Source organism: Cannabis sativa, chromosome 6 (genome assembly GCF_029168945.1).
Source record: "Cannabis sativa cultivar Pink pepper isolate KNU-18-1 chromosome 6, ASM2916894v1, whole genome shotgun sequence".
In the NCBI taxonomy this organism is placed as follows: Eukaryota; Viridiplantae; Streptophyta; class Magnoliopsida; order Rosales; family Cannabaceae; genus Cannabis; species Cannabis sativa.
In genome coordinates this window covers 55,199,801-55,222,077 of record NC_083606.1, presented here as the reverse complement: position 1 = coordinate 55,222,077, position 22,277 = coordinate 55,199,801, and the positions used below count along the sequence as shown (strand labels likewise).

Sequence of the window (22,277 nt, the reverse complement as noted above, 5' to 3'; positions counted from 1 at the left end):
TTAGACTGACATGGTATAATCAGCGATAGGTATTCTTACACCTTGGAAAAATGTTATGTCCTTTCCAGGACATTAGCAAAGTTTACGAGTATTGGATGTATGGAGTATACATCGGAAGGGACCGATATTGAACTTTGATTAGATATATTAAAATTTACCGTAATATCTATTCAATTCAATATCACCTGTTGATCCTAGATCAAATGATCTTAATCCTGATATGGTTAGGTTCAATCTCAAGAGTGTTACTCGTGTTCTTTGATTTGTTAGTTAAGCCTACTTTTGGGTCAGGGTGATACGTACATTTTGGGAACACGGTAATGCAATTGAGTGGTAGCGCTAACATAAATATGGAATCTATAGCTTCTATTTGGCAAATAGAAAGTAAAGGATGATTTCCTTGGAGCTTAACCAAACGAAAATAAATGGTGGAGATCTCATTTCACTTAGCTGAAATATCATTTATACAGAGTTAAGTGTTTAAAGGATAAAATACATTGAAGGTGTAACGGTAACAGTAGTGCCTTTTCAGTGTAAATCATCTATATAAAGGATCATTGATCACATTAGGGTTATAACAATGGATAACTAATGACGTGTCTATATCATCGAACATATAGAGCGTTCTATATGACTGAGAGTGCAATTCCAAGTTCTAAGTGTGGATTCAATGAGGAATTAATAAGTTAGGGAATTTACTTGGTAAATTCGGTTCGACTTATTGGAAGCTTGGTTATATAGACCCATGGTCCCCATACTAGTTGAGACCATACTGCTTGTAAGACTCAGTTAATTGATTTTAATTAATCAATTATACTTCTAAAAGTTAGACTATGTCTACTTTATGCATTCTCACTAAGTAAGGATGAAATCGTAAATAAAAAGGGTTTCTAGGTTTAATTATTAATTAAGAGACAATGTATGTCTAATTGATAATTATTTTAAATGACAATATTATTTAATAATCTATTTTAGTTATTAAATAATTAGTTTTGGCATTTAAATGATTAGAATTGGAAAAATGACATTTTTGGAGAAATAGAAATAAAATTGAGGAAACTGCAAAATCCAAGTGAGGCCTATTTCACCCTATGGCCGGCCACCTCTTTGTGTGTTTCCCAATTATTATTTTCAATTTTAATTGTCATGTAATTGCTAATAAAAGCCTAGCAATAATAGGAAAGTGGTGGATCACACTAAATAAGGCAGTTAATCAATTACACAGTAAAAGAGGAAACTACTTATTTGGAAAGTTGTGCTCTCTCTTTTCCCTATATATAGCAGCCCTTGTTCTCTTCTCTTCATGCTTCAGATCACAAGAAATTAAGAGAGAAAAGAGAGAAAAATTTCTAAATCCTTGTGAGATGAGTAGTGCCCACACACATCAAGTGGTACCTCAATTATAGTATGTAAGACTATGGAAATTCTGCATCAAAGAAGGAGAAAAGAAGATCCAGGTTCAGATCTCGGTGATGCTCTGCTACAGAAAGGAATCAAGGGCTAGAGATCTGAACGGAAGGAGTCATATTATTTTGTTGCACCCACTGTAAGGTTTTCTAAACTTTATATGTGTTTATTTTCATTGTTTTAGAATTCATATTAGGATGTTAATCAAACATACTTGTTAGTAAATCTAGATCCTGGTAAAATAATTTCCAACAACTGGTACTAGAGCCATGGTAATGATTTAATTTCATGTAATATCAATTAAAACGATATTTTATATGTTTTTGTGTTGATTTGGATGGTTTCATGTTGGTTTATGTGTTGTTTGATGAATGTTGATGTTGTACAGTACCTTTTTCCATGAAAAATATTTTATTTTTTTGAAAATATTTTTTTTTGATTCCTTGTGAAAAATTAAGGAATTTTGTTTTTTATGGAACTCAATTCCGATAAAATTTGAGAAAGTTATGAATTTTGGAAAATCGGGATTCAAGGCTGTCGAGGGTGGTGCTCATGCGCACCAGACCCTCGGATCAGCGTCCTCTTGCGCGCGCGTGTGACGTGCATCACGTCCGTGTTTACCCTGCCAGCGCCCACGTTTGCCACCTATGCACCCTGCTGGGTGCCCTACTCCGCGCGCGTATGGCCTTTTTACAGCCTGCTAGGCTGCCAACCCAAAAATTGCGATTTTTGGGGTTTTTTTCCCCAAAAATCCAATTTTTTCATGGGATTGTTTCCCAAAATTCATTTTTCCATTTTTAAATATTTCTAAATTGAAATGTTTCCAATTTTAAATATTTTCAATTTGGAATTTTTCTAATTTTTAAATATTTCTATTTTAGAATGTTTCCAATTTTAAATATTTCCTATTATGGTCAAATTTAAAAATTTGTTAACTTCTTTAATATTTATTTATTATTTAATTATAAGATTAGATATTTTGATATTTAAGATATTTTAAATTTAAAGATAACTTTGTCTTTTTATTTAAAATATTATATTAAAATTATCTTATATGACAAATTAAATAATTAATAAATTTGAAATTAACATAGATATTTTTATAGATATACTTACCATAATGTTTTTTTAAATTCAAAATTTGTTATTTTGTTAAATATTTAATTATTTATAAATTATAAGTTTAAAAATGATATTTTTTTTCTATATATATCATTTTTTCCTTATTAGAAATTTATAAATCATATCTTAAATATTTAAATAACATAAATATTTTTGTAGAGATTTGAATATTGCTTAATTTGAGATATTTTGACATATAATTATGATAATTATTATTTATTTATTATTTTATTCCTAAAATAATAATTATCTAACCAAATCTATTTTAAAATTAGTTTATTTTATTAAATTATAAGATCTGAAAGTGATATTGGAGATTCTTTCCTTTCAAATCATTGATCTTATTAGATATTTAATTTAATTTGATTCAAATAAACCTAGATATTTTAAAATTAGTTTCCTTTATTTGGTTAGTTTAAGAATAATAATTTAATTATATTAATATCTTATTTTACATCTGTTACATGGACAATGTTTGTTTATTTATATTGTTTATTCAAAACTTTTTAACAAACCTATTATTTATCTGATCTTAATTGGTATGATTAACTTGTTGACAGATCTAATGATCTGATTTTAATCATAGTCCAATTGACGATAGATATTATAAATAATTTATAATAGGTAAATTTTGTACTTCTTTCATCTGTGTAAACCTAGTAACATGATAGGGCCCATCCAAATCATTTGACCTGTGTGAGCCTATATGTTTGCTTTTGGGCTTAGATGCATATAGGAAGCCCATTTAAGTTTTTACTAAGTAAATGGACTAGGTTGCTAAAATAAATTTTGACATAAGGAAATTTATTTAGGTCCAATTAGATTTGAGCTTATTCAATGAATAACAATTGTTTATTTAAAGGTTAAATTCTTCTCTTTTGGGCCTTGTGTGAGAGTTGGGGGCCAATAGAAGTGGGTACGACATATTGAACCCAGCTCCCCCTCACATGAACTACCCCAATTGTGAAGGCCCATTTGCCTTATTTAAATAATTATATTGGGTTAATTATATTAGTCTAACCTAGTTAAAATTGAATTAGCAACATAATTAACTTTTATAATATATGAAATTTATTTTTCATGTAATATTTTAAAGTTACTTTTAGAAAAACACTTAGTTAATGATATATATTCTAGATAGTTATTTCTATACTAATTATTATTTCTAATATTAAATAGGAAAATATCATTGATTGTGAAATTAATTGTTCATGATTAATTTTGGTACAATCTAAGTTTAGTGTATTTTCCTAGTATTAAACTAGAATTAATAATTAAGTTTCCTCCATACTTAATTATTTATTTCTTGAATTTAATAAATTTAATTAAATTGAAAATTCAATATCTAAGTTGATTTTTATCATGATACTTAAATATTGTTATTTTCATGTTATTTAATTAAAGTTGAAAATTATCTTAAGTTTGGAATCTTATTTCAGAATAACTTAAAGCTGAATAATTTTCAATATATATTTTATTTTATTTTATTAATCATATCCCAAAATTTCGAAATTGCATTTCTTTAATGCAGAAATTTCGATTTTTATTTGAGAAATAGATTAAAGTTGAAAATTATTTATTTAATTTTGGACCAACTTAAATCAATGATTTTTTTCATTTAATGATTAATTAAAATAAATGAACTAAAATATATTATAATTAGAAATTGAATTAATTAGTGTATGAAAGTCTAGATAGATATTATCTGTTTTGCTTGAAGTATTTTTCTAGTGTATTTAATTAAAAAAAAATTAATATTTAAGTTGATTTTTAATCATGATACTTAAATATTTGAAATTTTTCTTAGATATTTAATTAAATAGGAAAATTATATTTTTTTGTTGAACATTAATTTTTTTTATTAATTATGGGCCAACATAAAATTAGAGTAATTTTCCATTATTTATTTATATTTTATTTTAAAGCATATTCGAAAGTAGTATTTTTATACACTTTATTTTTCGAAATGCAATATATATTTATGGAAAATTAAATTTGAGTTGTAAATTAATTTAAATTAATTTTGAAACAACTTAAATTGAATAATTTTCTAAATATTTATGGAAATTATTACTATGATAGAAATAATTCACGTTATTTTCATATCCATCTAAGTATAATTTATAAATATTAAATTAAAATTTATTTTTGGAATTTTTCATTCTAAATTGGAAATTTTAATTAAATAAATATATATTTAAAATAAATTGATTAAAATAAATATTAGAATAAAATACAACCTTCATTAAATAACGAGCTTTATTATTATAAGGATATTCGATCTCCATTGTTGGTTTTACATAGCTATTGTTTTAGTGAGTAATCCTTCCTAATGGAGGAACGTTCATAGGAAGTTAGCACCGTTTAATCTCGAAAGATAAGTAATCTTGTAAGTTTTTTATATAGTTTATGATCACCCTAATGGTGGCGACTATATAAGACTTGCAAGAATATGAAACAATGGTGGAAGCTCATAAGATAGAATAGCCTTGACTCTCGCCTAAACGGGACAACGCGGATTCACATCTTGATCGAATAAAAGGTTGCTAGAATGTTGATCATTTTAGATGAGCTGACAACTCTATTCAATGAATGGTAGCTTTGACTCTCGCCTAAACGGGACACTGATATCAGTTTGTTGAAAACCTTGGAAATTATTTAGGATTGTATGCTTTAGTATTTTCACTTGTCAACCCTACTTGCTATATGCTTTAATAATTTTTGAATTGTGTATGAATTTGTATTGAACCATGTTATTTTCTGTTATTAAATTGTACTTTAATTTTGAATCTTCATTGTTGGTCTAACTTGGTTTGTTTTTCTAATGAGATAAATTCCTAATGGATTTTCACCATTAGACTAACATAATAGTGTTAGATCTCGAAAGATAAATATTGTATATGCAACATCTAGTTGTTCATCAATTGATGACACCTTATACTAGTATTTTACAATATGAAACAAGAAGATTGAATAAATAAGATTACTTTGACTCTCCCTAATCGGAGCATCGTTGGATTCTTATTTAAAACGAAATTATCCTAATTCCTCTTAACTTATTCATTTCGAATCAGTTTAATAACATATCATTGGATGAATGGTCTATAAATCATATAAAGTCATTCAATATTTTATCTTAAGAAATTAAATGACGCATATGATTATATTCCCGAAATTCTATCCCAAAATGATATAAATCCTCAATCTTAGAAATCTCCTACTTGTATAGGCAAATCATAGAGTTAGATTAGTAGTGGTGGTCCAAGAAAGAGTTACTAATTATACAGTTACACTTTCACAAGTGTTTCATAACCATTTTCTTTCAATGGATTTAAACTGTATGAGTTTAGTATTCTGTGACCAGAATCCACTTGCACTATTCTAAGAACTCTTTGTTGTAACTAAAAGATACAACCACATTTTATAAATCTATGGCAATTGTATCTTGTTCATAGTATTTTTGACAAGATCATTCTCTGCAAAGAGTTAATATGCCTATATCCACTGAAAGTATAATCATCTCATTCGTAGATAGATGTACAGTCAGGGGTGGATATGAGTTTTCGTTGTATTCTTAAAACGATCACTCTCGATTTTACCTTATGCAAAAGAAATTTGAAATGTTTGAAAAATTTCATGAATTTCTAGCAATGGTAAGTGGTTAAAGATCTTGCGAACTGATAGGGGTGGAGAAAAAGTTAATAGATGTGCAGTTCAAAGATCATTAATTTGATTTTTGAATTATATCCAAACTTACCTCCCCAGAAATTCGAGTTGCATATTGGTGATTAGTTACCAGTCGCTGCCTAAATCCTTCTATGGTATTATAATTTCAGAATGATGCAATGGTTGTACACTTAATGTAAATCATTACTAGATTCATGGATGATCTAATCGAAATCTTAAGAAAAGCTAGAACGGCTAACCCTGGTTTGCATGTTTGTTAGCTATTTTAAGTGATTAGGGGTGGATCATCCCATAGTCATTAGACAAGAAAGTGTTTGTTTAAACAAATACTACTTTTCTAAGAAAATGACTAAGTTTGAAAATAAAGTAGCAATTAAAGGAGATAATTTTTTTCTTGATTCCATAAGTGTTCTATCATCTTATTCGTTACAAGATGATCCCACTGCCTCTGTTGTCTTAACACAACTGAAGAGGTCAATACTATTTAGTTTTCTTAGACATAATTCACGGTACCTTGTCGTAGTGGGAGAGTTTCAAGGAACTTTACCTTCTCATGACTTGAAAGATACTAGTGATTAAAATCCATTGTGAGTTTAAACAAGTAATGGATTATCAAGATAAGAAACTAAGAAGAAAGCCAATAGAACTATGGTTTGATCCATTCACATGGAGTAACCTAAAGTTTTCTATTACAAGGACATGAAAGGAAATTTTCGTTAATAAGTCTATTCAATGGACTTAACAAAACTTCCTGTTCCTAGTATTATAGGTTTGAGTTTATCTAAACCTATGGCTTGTGGTATACCTGGTAATTACTTACTCTAATGAAAGCAACTTACTTTAGTAAGATGCTGAAGCATTTTCCTCTTAATGGCAATCCATAGAAGCTTAACAACTTCTTAGATATAGATTTTAGTTATCTAAGGAAAAGTCTCAACTATTCCAGAAAAGATAAAGCCATGAAAGAATTTCTTGAATCAACAGTGAGAGGTCTCAGATATGCTTTAGTATGCCTTAGACCAGACACCTGCTGTTGAGTGGGAGTAATGAGTAAGTATCAGATTAATCCAGGAGAAGAACATTGGAAGACAATCAAGTAAATCTTAAGATTAAGAAGAGGAACTATATGTTAGTCGATAAGGATGTGTTTGAAACTCTTAGACTACACCACATAGGATTTCGAGACTTGCCTGTGTGCTAGAAAGTCTGCTGATGAGATGGTGATTACTTTGGGGGTGGAGTAGCGATTTGGGAGAAGTGTAAAAACCTATCTAAAATCTCTTGGTCTACCAGAGAGAGACTGAGTGTTAAAAGTCGCAGGAAAGATACTTATTCAGTCTAAGGAAAGTTCTATACTTTTGTGGCACCGTTCCAACTTGCCTTAACTACTAGGGTTACTTCCTGAATAACCAAGGAGTAGTTGCCAAAAGTATAGAATCCAGTATCCCAAGAGAGTAGACATATAGAGAGGAATTTCACATTATCCAGGATTTTGTGATTAAGGAAGAGTAATGGTGGAGAAGAGGTTGTGTTTAATTCAACCTGTCAGATCCTATTACGAGGAGTTTACTACTATTACACTTGATTGGTATATCAAGGTGTTAATGATTATTTGAAATGCACATTTTGTTTTATATTAGTGCAAGTGGGAGTTTGTTGGGTTTTATGCCCTAAATAAAACTCATTTCATGTAATCAGATTTACTTATTAATAAAGATCAGAAATAACATTTTATGTTGCATGGTTCACATGATTTATTTCATGATTATATGTATATGATGTATGAATTCTTTTTAAGTCCAGAACATATGAATTTGTTAAGATTATAGTGTTGTCAGCACAGTGGAATATAATCTTAATTATATGTTCAAAAGTTTATTACCTGATTTGTCAGAACACTGGATTTAGACTGACATGGTATAATAAGGGATAGGTATTCTTACACCTTGGAAAAGTGTTATGTCCTTTCCAGGATATTGGCAAAGTTTACCAGTATCGGATGTATGGAGTATACATCAGAATGGACCGATATTGAACTTTGATTAGATGTATTAAAATTTACCGTAATATCTATTCAATTCAATATCACCTGTTGATCCTAGATCAAATGATCTTAATCCTGATATGGTTAGGTTCAATCTCAAGAGTTTTACTCGTGTTCTTTGATTTGTTAGTTAAGCCTACTTTTGGATCAGGGTGATATGTACATTTTGGGAACACGGTAATGCAATTGAGTGGGAGCGCTAACATAAATATGGAATCTATAGCTTCTATTTGGCAAATAGAAAGTAAAGGATGATTTCCTTCGAGCTTAACCAAACGAAAATAAATGGTGGAGATCTCATTTCACTTAGCTGAAATATCATTTATACAGGGTTAAGTGTTTTAAGGATAAAATACATTGAAGGTGTAGCGGTAACAGTAGTGCCTTTTCAGTGTAAATCATCTATATAGAGGATCATTGATCACATTAGGGCTATAACAATGGATAACTAATGACGTGTCTATATCATGGAACATATAGAGCGTTCTATATGACTGAGAGTGCAATTCCAAGTTCTAAGTGTGGATTCAATGAGGAATTAATAAGTTAGGGAATTTACTTGGTAAATTCGGTTCGACTTATTGGAAGCTTGGTTATATAGACCCATGGTCCCCATACTAGTTGAGACCATACTGCTTGTAAGACTCAGTTAATTGATTTTAATTAATCAATTATACTTCTAAAAGTTAGACTATGTCTACTTTATGCATTCTCACTAAGTAAGGATGAAATCGTAAATAAAAAGGGTTTCTAGGTTTAATTATTAATTAAGAGACAATGTATGTCTAATTGATAATTATTTTAAATGACAATATTATTTAATAATCTATTTTAGTTATTAAATAATTAGTTTTGGCATTTAAATGATTAGAATTGGAAAAATGACATTTTTGGAGAAATAGAAATAAAATTGAGGAAACTGCAAAATCCAAGTGAGGCCTATTTCACCCTATGGCCGGCCACCTCTTTGTGTGTTTCCAATTATTATTTTCAATTTTAATTGTCATGTAATTGCTAATAAAAGCCTAGCAATAATAGGAAAGTGGTGGATCACACTAAATAAGGCAGTTAATCAATTACACAGTAAAAGAGGAAACTGCTTATTTGGAAAGTTGTGCTCTCCCTTTTCCCTATATATAGCAGCCCTTGTTCTCTTCTCTTCATGCTTCAGATCACACGAAATTAAGAGAGAAAAGAGAGAAAAATTTTGAAATCCTTGTGAGATGAGTCGTGCCCACACACATCAAGTGGTACCTCAATCATAGTATGTAAGAGTATGGAAATTCTGCATCAAAGAAGGAGAAAAGAAGATCCAGGTTCAGATCAAGGTGATGCTCTGCTACAGAAAGGAATCAAGGGCTAGAGATTTGAATGGAAGGAGTCATATTATTCCGCTGCACCCACTGTAAGGTTTTCTAAACTTTATGTGTTTATTTTTATTGTTTTAGAATTCATATTAGGATGTTAATAAAACATACTTGTTAGTAAATCTAGATCCTAGTAAAATAATTTCCAACAGGATCATCCTGAGGTAATAAATGTTGTTGGTCTCCAACAGTACTTAGGGCTTCACGTAACACACTAGTCACCTTTAGAGACTCCTGCCTTAATTTTTACATTTGGGAGTCCCTTCTCGTAGATCAAATTACTCATAAGTTTGACAGCTGTTACCCTAGATTCCACGTCCAGGTTAATTGTCATGAGTCATATTATGGGATAGCTGAACAATATGGCACTATGACAGATAGGGAAAATCACATAGACGCGAGCTGGGGTTTAGAACTCATCGAGCCGTTTGATATATTCAAGATTTTAGGATGTAGGGATTTTAGTTGATATTATGGTCCTTCAACCACTTCTTCTAGCGATAGCTCGCCCCTAGTGACTTCGGTAAATCCCTTAGGTGGTAACTTGTATTCCTCCCTTTTTTCATCTACCTTTTTAATAATTATAACACTTTATTTTATTTTGCAGACATGGAAGGTTTTGAAGATATCATGCATGAAAAAGGGAAGAAGAGGGGAACCAACCCTGACGTCCCTACAATTGGCAAGGTGGTTCCTCCCAAGAGGCAAAGGAAAACCACCACCCACAAGAAAAAGTCATTGGCCAAGCTTATCGATCTCGAGGTTTCTGATACCGAGACGCAAGAAAATGTTCCTCTTCCAATTACTTCTAACACCAACGCTCCTCGTCCTGAGAAAGCCCATGCTTCCGCCTCCTCAAGCAAGGCCATTGAGACCTTGTCGGCCGCAGTGGGAGAGGCTGGATTTGAATTCGCCCAAATGTATGGGGTTGCTTGCTGGCGTAAACTTCAAACTCTGCTTCCCCCTGATTGGAATCTCATCAATCTTGGGAGTCAAGAAGAGATGCTTTCGAATAGCTTGGACTACAACTTCATGGTAAGTTGGCCTTATTGTTATTATTTTTTCTAATTTGTACTTCTTTCATATTCATATGTTTGCAATTCTCCAGGCTTCTTTCATTTCTTTCGCTTCTAATCGACGAATCTCGGAGCGGCTTATATACATGGAGGGCGAGGTACTGAAATTACTATCCCAATGCAAGGTTGTGATTAAGCAAAGGGACGAAGTCAGTAGGGAATCACCTGCCTTAAACAAGAAGCTGAGAAGTCAAAAGAGGAAGCCGAGAAGACCATCAAGGCCTAAGCTGATGAATTTGAAAAGAAGCTCGCTGAGAAGGAGATCGAGACCACATGACGATGCAACAAGGTTGGCCTTCGTACTGTGTATTGAGTTTGGATGGTGAATCCGAATATGGACACAAGCTTCCTGGAGGAAAAGGAAGAGGAAACTCTGGCGTTCTGCGAGAAGTCCAGGGCGGAGGAGGAAGAAGCTGAGGTAGAGGAAGGAGAAGAAGATCCATCCAAGTCTCCCCCATATAGACTTGATTTTTATTTCCCCCTTTTATTACATATATTCTTTTTATGCGTCTCTTTTTTTCTAAAAAAAATGGCCTTTTGGCCGAGACAATGGTTTGTCCCTAGTGGCAGTTTTTGTAAAGATAGATTTGCGAAGTTGGGTGGCCAACTTTGCTTTTTAATGCCTCATACTTTTAACATGTAGATGTTTGCTTGCGTTTCACTCACAATCTAAACAATCACATGCATAAAGTTTATTAGGGGTTTCTATTGCTCGTATTTTTCTCTGACGCTAAGTAGTTAATAACCTACTTTATGCACGAGCAGCTTATTTGCCCTTCCCTCGATTTGCGAGTAGTCATTAATTCTGCCTCGCTATCATCAGAAATAATCTTATTTCAAGCAAACTCAAATATATTTTTAATGACCTTGTCACTTTGTATATATCTTGATTGCTTACATGAGTAGTTGGATCTTCTACCCATGTGTTGGGTTTAAGTATTTTTTCAAGACACTTTGATGTCTCGTTTAATACTTTCCCTTAGTGCGAGCCGTTAGTATTCAGCTTTATGTGCTAGTTATAACTTTTGGTTTTCCTTTCTTGTCAGATAGTTTTTAAACCAAAAATTACAGTTGTTTGATCCCTTTCTCTCCTAAAAGGTTTGATCAAGGCGTTATAACGATTCGACCCCTCTCTCGTCAAAAAGCTTTAGTCAGGGAGTTATAAGAGTTTGACACTCTTTTGTCAAAATGGTTTGGTCGAGGACCTTTTAAAATGTTTTTCAATTTTTTTTTTTGAAGTGATGGGTTTGCATTGTATTATGTATATCTAGATTAATTCCGATTCATCATACAAATATGACCCTCAAGTAATTTTAAAGGGTCTACGTTTTATAATTACTTGTTGAAAGAAATGATTATTTTATTCACAACTGAAGTTCAAAATATTACATCAGAGATGCGATTTACAATCATTAATCTCATAATAACTTCTCCAGTTCAATTGTTTATTTTATCAATCTTCCAAAAGCATCTAGTTTTGATAGAATGTGTTTTGATGTTTAGGTTCAGTCCCTGACATACTCCCACAATTGTTCCAATATCCAGGGTCAATCCTTGTCATATCTTGGGGTTCCAGGTAAACTACTCCTGGTTTTAACAGTTTGTCTTTAAATGCTTCTTGTTGACGACCATAGCAAGCCAATATTTATTCATTTTGCAATTCTTTTACTTAATTGCTTTACCGGATTAACTGCCACTTGTCCTCTTGTGACGTGTTCCCTCTCGAGATAACTGAAGTGTCCCTTCCTCCTGTAGAGGATGGTTATAATCCCTAGTCACTCGAGTTACTAGGCAAATCAAGCTTATCATGGGCATTGCCCTACCCCTTTACATATTGTTGGAAGTGTCCTCACGCTATGAGACCTTCTATCTCATCCTTCAACTGACGACACTCTTCTGTGGTGTGACTAATATCTCCATGGTATTCACATCGTTTTGTTGGGTCCTTTTTGCGTCTCGCATGTCTCATGGTTTTTGTCTCGGTAAAAATGACTTCCTGTACATGCACAAGATATATATTTTCTTGAGTTTCATTAAGCTTAGTATATTCAGCATAAAGGGGTCTATATTTATTGTGTTTCTTCTGTTTCTTATCCTTGAGCAGCCTTTTGGAATCGTCTCCCCTCTTTGATCCTGAGGCTTCTGACTCAAATTCTTCAATAGAATCATACCCCGATCGCGTTCCGGATTCCTTGACTTGGTGCCTTCTGAACTTATTCTCTAACTTGCCCATTCGTAAATGGAGTAAATCCTTTTGTTTTGGACCAAGTCATTGATGAAGATCAAGTTTTCTCGAGCTCAAATGTTCTCCTAGGTGACACCGGTCGTGACAGCTGTCTGACCTTGCTCTTCCTATATGCTACATTATGCTTTTTTGATCATCGTTGCGATGAAATTCCCTCCTCCTCACTTTGATCGATTATGAGATACTGTATGCCTCGCAGTATCCTTCACCTCTTCTCGTTCTGCTCTTCCTCTTAAGGTATAATTCACCTTGTTCCTCCCTATAGGGGTTTGTGAGAACTCCTTTCTTATGAACTTGGAGAGGGTTGGCGATCTTCGATTGGTGTTCCACATGTCCTAGGTTGTGTTCCCAGACTTTCCCCAGTTTGCTCAGGTTGCCTCTCCTTAGAGTTCTGGGAATATATTTTGGTTGTCTCCTACCCCTTGGTTTGCCAGTTGCAAGGTTTGCCTCGTGAATCTCTTTCTCCAAGGTCAGGTTGATTTTTGGAACTATTCTACTGTGCCGCCTTGACTACGACTATTTCACGCTCTAGTTCGGCGTTACGCCAGTTTGCTTCCACCAACGGCGTCTAAGATGGCAGTTTTCTAACTCAACGATAGGTATGTACCTGGTTGGGTCGTAGGCGCCATCTTCATCAACCTGATTAGGACAAGATCGGCCGTTGTTTATCCTAGGCCCTTTGAGTCTGAGCCCCTAAAACTGGGTATTCCTAGAGCCAGTGGCCGGTTCTAGTGATGAATCAAAAGTTCCCTGAAGACTCAGAGGCTCGTTCCAAGACGATGATTGATTTCTTCATGAGGACTATCTTATTCGTTGTCAATCATTAATTTTATGTTAGGAGCCTTTTTTTGAGCTTTTTTCACAAAGGCTCTCAATGAAAGCACCAAATTGTTAACGCAGATTATCGTTAACCAAATTTGAGCCTAATAGTGATGAGCTCACACACAAAAAATATAAGCTGTAAAATAAAAAGTATGAACACTCAGGTTTTTTTACGTGGTCTTGCAGTCAAAGATCTGCATAGTCCACGAGTTAATCTTATTCAGATTTCTGATAGTTTCTCAAGGCCTTTCTTTTGTATCATTTTTTCCGTCCCCTTTTTCATCTTACCTGCCACTATTTATAATCACATAGTAGGCAGTTAATTAGAGAATGTAATCTTTTTACAATAATTATCCTTTGGAATCATGGGATCTGATTACACATCACGCTGAGTAAACGCAGTTTTTATTTAAATTTCACACAGCTATGAATATACCGCTTTTACTAGGCCAGAATGAATGAGTATTAAAGATATATGGTAAGCCTTATCGTATTGTAATGCCTCGCTGGGAAGGGAGTTGAGTTAACCTTAATGACGAGCGGGAGCTCGTCATATGTCTTCCCGAGGTTGACAATGCTTTTACTTTAATTCTGAGAACTGAAGTTTCTGGTGACGATATGATCTTTTTCACGTCCAGACCTTCTTACGGCAAGGTGGATGCCTCGCTATCTCTCACTTTTATTCACCCATCTATTTATACTTAGTTAGTATACCATGCATTATACGCTAAGTATCTCTGTTGTCATTATATCTCCACCACGTAACGAGGTTAGTGCCTCGTCTTGTACACTTGAAGTTACATGGTTTCTCATTGGGGCACAGGTTAACAGTTAGTACATTTTTATCTCGCATAAGAGTGTTCAGTCAACCGAGTTGTAAACATGCTCTGTTAATTGTGCTTTTAACAAGTTATTCAATTTAAAGTGTAATTATGATTACGTGTTTGAGTTCTTTATTCTTTCTAGCTCGACACGTGTCTTCCTCTGATCTGCTTGCCGAATTTCGGGTAAAACAGTGATTAATTAAAATTTTGCTTAATTATTATAAACGTAAAATAACATACATATGCAATTCCACAATCCCGTTTACAAAAATATTTACAAAAGTTTTACTGTGCATAAACAAAAGTTTGTCGCTTAGCGACAAATGAAAATAAGCCCTGATGTCCCAAAGATCGTACGCTCCAGGCCTAACTGTCCCGACATGTACAATCTCCATCTGCTCGCTCTCACGGCTGCTCAGCCTTAGCCTTGCCCTTACCTACACATGGAAATAGCAATTGTGAGTCAACAGACTCAGTAAGAAAAGCATAAACAATAACATAGCAATCACCCGTATTATGATCAGACGCCCATACCCCCAATCATAACCCTATCCCCATGTCCCGCACGGGGCTGAGTCTAGAACATTCGTACGACAATACTATTGACCATAATATCAGCCTATACTCGGTACACTAGTCATACACTAGCTGTACAGATGTGATACTGTCAAGTAGTACGGTACTATCGACCATAATATCAGCCTATACTCGGTACACCAGTTGTACTCTAAATGTACCAATGTGATAATGTCGAATAGTACAAAAGCCAACATACATTTCTAATGCAATTTAACAGGCTCAACTAACATGCACAGTAAACATATAAATACATATGCATATCATTATACTAATCTTACCTTGTTACCAAATTTAGGTGTGCCGGCCAACCTGAGTGGAGCAGCTGCTCGACGAATTACAGTCCCCTAAATCACATTATTCGTAAAACTGGTGAGTGACACGCTAAGTCACTTTTCAGGGACTTAAACTTGAAACTAAAAGTTTCCCTATCAATAAATAATATGGCAATACCTTAATATCGTAAAAAGGGGAAAAACTAGGGTTTCCATAACTTCCCCAACCGGTAGACCAGTTCCCCAACTAGAATTCTAGTTTTCCTAGGGACCAACCAGAATTTTCATTCTTACAGGTCCCAGTGAACCGGTCGACCGGTTCAGTGCTAGAAAGTTTATAAAATTCATAACTCATTCAAATCAACCCCAATTTAATTTAAACCTTCCAGACCTGTTATTTAGACTATAAAGAACATATCCAAAGCTATAAAACACTATAAGATGCTGAGAAACAAATTCCACCCTTAAAGAGCCAAGCTTGAGTTCTAAACTCAAAGCTTGCTCAAACCTAATAACAACCACAAAAAATAGCTCAAAACAACACATCTAACCATAATCTAACTCCAGAAAATAACATCATACAACAACAACAACTACAACACCTTCACTTACAAATCATGTATAATTTCTTAACTTAAAACCCAAGAAACTAAAGAGAGAGATGCTAGGAGCTTACCTTGAGCTTGAATCTACTTAGAACTTGCTAGAAATCACTGGATTTGGTGAAGAAAAACCAAAACCCTAGCTGGTTCTATAGGATTCAAAAGAGAGAGAGAGAGAGAGAGAGAGTTTGGCTAGGGAGAGAGAGAGAGAGTGTTCTTTCTTTTTCTCAAATTTTGATTTTTTGTAAAATAAAAGGATAAAAATATTTTTATTAAATTAATAACAGATATTTAAAAATAAGATCACAAAACCATAAATCTCTCACTAAAAGACAAAAATAAACCTTTGGCAAAAGGAACAATTTGCCCTTCACTTAGCCAAAAAGTCATAAAACCACCTAGGGGTATTTTTGTCAAATATAAAATTTCGACTAATCCCGACATTCTCAATGTCTAACTATATTGCCCCGCAATACTAAAAATAGTAAGATGTGATTCTAATAGGCAAATGCCGCGTTCCAATGTTACTGGGCACAAAACATGCAAAAATATGAAATTCCATATATGACATATAAAATGCATTCTGAATTCAAATAAATCTCCGTAAAATGATAATTCATAACTAATATGAAAGTTTCATAATTAAACCCTATTTATCTGGTAATTTCCAAATTAAAGCTAAGCGGTCTTTACATAGGATTAATCCTAAATATCACTTTCACATAATCACATAATTTGCATTTCAATTACAAATAAGCATATAGAGCCTGAAACGAGCTTTCCAACGATATCAAGAACGTCTAAACAGAGTCCCGAGTAAAAATTTATGGCAAAAATAAAAACTCTTATTTCTCGGGGAAACAAGGTCTCATGCGGCGAGCAAGGCTATGGCTGCGACGGCAACTACCAGGTTGCCTACGCCTCGGTGAGCCTAGTCATGGCCGCGGTGAGGGCCCTAGAAACCCCCAAAAATTGCCATTTTTCAAAACTTCAAATTTTTATCTAAAATTCATACCAAAGCTAACTAAATCATGCACAACCTCAAATTTAATACCACATCATCTCAACTTAACTTTGGGACCAAAAAGAGAACCCCAACAAGAATAAAATAAGAAATTTGAACCCAACAGTACTAAGCATGAATCACAAATCACACTATTATATAAAATTCATAAGCTTGAATTCAAAGTTTTCAAACCTTCAAAGAAAATCCAAAAACTCAAAGCCCAACCCTGAATTTAAACAATAAGGATTAATCTTAAAATCACACAACACAATCTAAATGCAACTATATAATCCCAATAGCTAAAATATACAAATAATTACATATATATGACCTCAAATTACCAACATGCATCAAAACTCACAAGAACATCAAGAACACCTTCAAGCATTATCAACAAGTATTTAAATTAAGAAATTAATCGAGAACTAATTCAAAATAACTACGTCAAATCCTCAAAACTTCCAAGTAAGCAAGATCACACCAAAAAATCCTAGCTTTTCTTCAAAATTGGATGAAATTGGAAGAGAGAGAGAGAGAGAGAGAGAGAGAGAGAGAGAGAGAGAGAGAGAGAGAGAGAGAGAGAGAGAGAGAGAGAGAGAGAGAGAGAGAGAGAGAGAGAGAGAGAGAGAGAGAGAGAGAGAGAGAGAGAGGTTATGGGATTCAAACCTAGAAATTGTGATTTTCCAATTAACAAAAATCTGATTTTTCCCTTTGTTGAAAATAGAATAGGTGGCTAAATGACCAAATTACCCTCAAGGCCAAAACTAACCACACAAATATGTACAAGGGAAATATAGTCATTTCAATCAAATAAACATAACACAATATTTCAAATTTCCTCAATTATTATATTAATGCAAAAATTAAATCCCAAAAATGTATTTTGTGCCCTGAACCCGATTCAGTCCGAAATACCCGGTTGTGACTATACTACACCGACTTGTTAGAAAATACCTACAAATTGACAGAGTAAGCATACTATATAATAATATAGTTCATAAACCTTAGGGTATTATATTGTTGCTGAGAAATTGAAGACAACGACGAAAATCAAAGAAAGCAACGGGAGAAGATAGGGACGAAGATAGGTTTCTCTATTTTTGATGTTTGATTTTTATTTTTCTTAAATTAGAAATTGCTCTTAGATTTTTCTAAAAAATTCATAAATATAATAGAGGACTAGTGAAGGGTCTTCAAGTGAAAGGGTCCTTCAATTTTGTACAAAACAAGTCGAAGCAAGGAGGGAGGACTTTTTCTTTTCGAGTTTGAGGTTGTTTTGTTTTCTGGGGGAACTTGGCTTTGTTTTTTTTTTTTTTTTTGACTATGGCTTGGTTTTTTCAATAATTGACTCCTTATCCAAAAAGAAAGAGGGAGGAGTTTAGCTTTTTTTTTGGAAAATACATTCAACCTATTTAAATAAAAATAAACTAAATAAATAAGTGTAATAATTTTAAGGCTAATTAGCAATTTTTCCCCCCGAATTTCGACATATACCAAATAATGCCCCCTGAACTTTTTTGGCCGTTAAAAATTCCCCCTGAACTATTGAGATTGTTAAATTTAAGGACTTTTGTCTAAGTTTATTCAATTTTACTGTTTCAAGTACTAAATCATGCTCCCTAGACTTTGACATCTACTAAATCATGCCCCTCAAACTTTTATTTGTATTAAATCATGCCCCCTCAACTTTCATCTATGTTAGAATTTTTTTACTAAAATTAGATAAAAGTCCTTAAATTTAACAATCTTAATAGTTCAGGGGGAATTTTTAACGGCAAAAAAAGTTCAGGGGCCATGATTTAGTACATGTCAAAGTTCCGGGAGAAAAATTACGCACATGTTAAATTAAGTTATATGTAATAAAATTTTAATTATGAAATTATGTGCATAATTTTCAATTATAAAGAGTTTTGCTATAAAAATTTTAATAGGGCAAAAAAAAAAAATACTAAAGATCCTTATTTAGTAATAAATTAATTAATAATTATAATTAATTTAATTAAAGATTTTGAGAAAAAAAATAAATTATTAGGTGACTATCAAGTTATAAGTTAATTATTATTTATTTTTATTTAATTTTCAAATTAATCATAATCATTTAATAGTAATCATATAGCTAAAAAAAATATAACCATGATGGTTACATATTTAATGTAACCATTGAAATCTCCTCCCTTTAATTATATTAGTTTTTTATAATTTTTTTCTTTCAACTCATATTCTTAAAAATATAAATGAAATAAAAATAAATTATATTTTAAATATTATGTTTAAAAAATTTAAAATAAAAAATTATATGAAATTTAATTAGAAAAAAATTATACATAATTTAAAAAAAAATTATAAAAATAAAATTAAAATAAGTATTGAAATTAAGACAAAATAATGTAAGCAAAAATCCTTAAAAGATTCACTCTTCTAAGAGTTTGGGACCTGATGGGTTTGGTTCGGGATTCTTCAACCGGTTGTGGAATGAGAGTGGGGAGGATATTTCTAAGGGTGTGTTGGGTTTCTTTCAAGATGGTTTGATGGCAAGTATGCTCAATGAAACGAACATTTCTCTTGTGCCTAAAATTGACAATCCTAAAGATGCGATTGATTATAGACCGATAGCATGTTGCAACACCTTGTACAAGTGCATCTGTAAAATTATTTGTGCCAGATTGTTTGAAATCCTCCCGATTGTTATTCATAACAATCAAGGGGCTTTTGTTAAGAAAATATACTTGGCGTATAAAATTCTGATTTTCCAAGATCTACTCAAAGGTTACACTAGGAAGAACATCTTGGCCAGATGCATTATAAAGATAGATTTGAGAAAGGCCTATGATACTGTTGACTGGTTGTTCGTTGCAGATTTACTTAAAGGGTTGTGTATTCCCTGCAAGGTTCATCAATTGGATCCTTATTTGTCTCAAAGGTACTTACTACAATTTGATGATGAATAGTAGACTCCAGGAAAAGTTTAAAGGTGAAAAAGGTCTGCGCCAAGGAGATCCTATCTCTCCTCTCTTATTTGTGCTTGTTATGGATTATCTGACCAGATGCTTGCTCTATTATTCCAGAAAAGAGGGTTTTGGCTTTCACCTGCTGTGTAAGCAGCTTAAGCTTGTCCCTTATGCTTTGCAGACGATCTGATCATCTTTTGTAAGGGTAATGAGAACTCTGTGAGGTTAGTCCATGAAGCCTTTACTCCATTTTGCGATACTACTGCGTTGAAGGCTAACATGAGCAAGTCTGCCATTTACTTTGGAGGGGTCAATGAGGTTAGAAAGAGGGCTATTTTGAATATGATGTGTATGGAAGATGGGTATTTTCCTATTAAGTATCTGGGTGTTAATCTAAGGCCAACCAAATAAAAGATCTCAGATTGTGTTTGTATTCTTGACAAGGTTAATAAGAACCTTCATAATTGGGCTACTGGGAACCTTTCTTTTGCTAGGCGTGCTCAACTAATCCACTCTGTTCTCTTGGGAATCAGAAACTTTTGGATGAATCTCTTCATCCTCCCTCAAAAGGTGACGACTGCAATTGACAAGAGTTGTAGAGATTTTCTCTGGAGGGTTAATGGAAATAGAAGTAAATTCCATCTTCCTTCTTGCGAAAAAATCTATCTCCCAAAAAAGTTTGGTGGAATAGGTTTTTGAGAAGGGAAGAAATGACAAATTGCTCTTATGGCTAAGAATATATTGGTTATCTCTGAAAAACAAGATAACATTTGGGTTAAATGGATCAACTCCATCTACCTCAAAGGCTGTGATTTTTGGCAGCTGCCTTTTAAGGCAGACGACAGTTGGTACTTCAAGAAGATTTTGAGACTCAGGGATTCAATTGATTGGGATGCTCTTGATAGTGCAAGTCAGAATGGTAAATTCAAAGCTAATTTTTTTTTTACAATCCTCTTATATCTACTGGAAAAATTGATTATGCTCCTAAGATTTGGCACAAGTTGATTGTTCCCAAGCACAAGTTTATTTGTTGGCAGGCCATTAACAACCAACTCTTAACAATAACTGTCCTGTTTGTGAGTCTCATTTAGAAACTCACGAACACATTTTCTTTTAGTTTTGTTTAGCCAAAAAGGTGATGCTAGATGTAAATACTTGGTTTGGTTATTCTTGCTGGCCAAGTAGTTCTGAGCAGTGGAAGATTTGGTGTGAGAAACCAATGAATTGTTTGCAAGATAGGTTGATGAATGTTGTAATGGCTGCTGTCATTGATTTTCTTTAGCAAAATAGGAACTGTTGTTGTTTTAAAAGCTACTGCTGGTTTTATTAGTAGGGAAATTAAGTATGGTGTCAAATATTGATTTCTCAGCATTTTCTTGAACAGGTTAAAGGGGAGGGATATGTATATCCAAAATGTAATTAAGGGCTTGTAGTTTCCTTTTGAGCGGTTGTGTTCGGCAACTGCCTTTTGTTTGTGTTTTGAATAAAATAATTACATTTTTTAACAATCACAATTTGGTCAAATTTTACCATTCAGATTACCTTTCCTAGTAAACCAAATAAAGTAATTCTGATTTTCTTTTGGACAGTTTAGTAAAGAACATAATAAAATATTATTTCTAATTATTTTATATTGTAAACACATCCAATTGATTTCTGATTCTAGATACAGTTTAGTAAATGTTCCCCCTCACTTTTGTCACTAATATTAGTTTATTCCCACTTTTAACATGGCATTATTTTGATCTTATATGACAAAGTTAGTATTGTTTTACCTTATTTTTAATATTTTTACATTTAATCCTCAATAAATAGTGAGAATATATTTATATTTATATTTTTAACATAAATAAATAATTTTTATATAAATAATATTTGACAAATCTCAAAACATGTAAAATACTATTATTATAATAATTATATATATATATTTTACCAAAACATTTTATACCTTAATAAATAAGTTTTCTTAAATTTAGTATTTTCCCTAACTAATTGGATGACATTAAAATATTATTATATTAAAAATTAAATATTATTTTATAATGCACTCTCATATTTAATTTTATTTTTAAAAGGGTACTTGTTTTTTTTTTTTTATTTTGAACAATGCACAGCTTGTTTTGTTTTTTTGAACAAGAACAATTTACTCTTTTTATTAGTATAATCTCATTTTTTTCGTTTTATTATAAATGTAAAAAAAAGTAAATATATTTTGGGGTAAGTTGAAAAATGACTCTTTTATTCATCAATTAATCAAATTTACCTCCAATTTT

At 32.6% G+C, this 22,277-nt stretch overlaps 1 protein-coding gene across 1 annotated transcript; it reads left to right on the top strand.

The window, feature by feature from the left end:
• Positions 1-11,037: 11,037 nt before the first annotated feature.
• On the top strand, positions 11,038-21,283 carry LOC115695262 (uncharacterized). The gene is made up of 6 exons (XM_030622340.1): positions 11,038-11,121; positions 19,910-20,033; positions 20,183-20,319; positions 20,446-20,632; positions 20,765-20,920; positions 21,129-21,283. Exons 1-6 carry the CDS (start codon positions 11,038-11,040, stop codon positions 21,281-21,283), a joined length of 843 nt encoding a protein of 280 aa, XP_030478200.1.
• The last annotated feature ends 994 nt before the right edge of the window (positions 21,284-22,277 follow it).

What these genes read in the sequence shown, in the direction of transcription:
- LOC115695262 (XM_030622340.1), top strand. Translation starts at nt 11,038, where the DNA reads ATGGACACAAGCTTCCTGGAGGAAAAGGAAGAGGAAACTCTGGCGTTC. An exon ending in ACTTTGGAGGGGTCAATGAG is followed by an intron (nt 20,320 to 20,445) that starts GTTAGAAAGAGG and finishes ATTCTTGACAAG; the next exon opens with GTTAATAAGAACCTTCATAA. An exon ending in GAGGGTTAATGGAAATAGAA is followed by an intron (nt 20,633 to 20,764) that starts GTAAATTCCATC and finishes CTGAAAAACAAG; the next exon opens with ATAACATTTGGGTTAAATGG.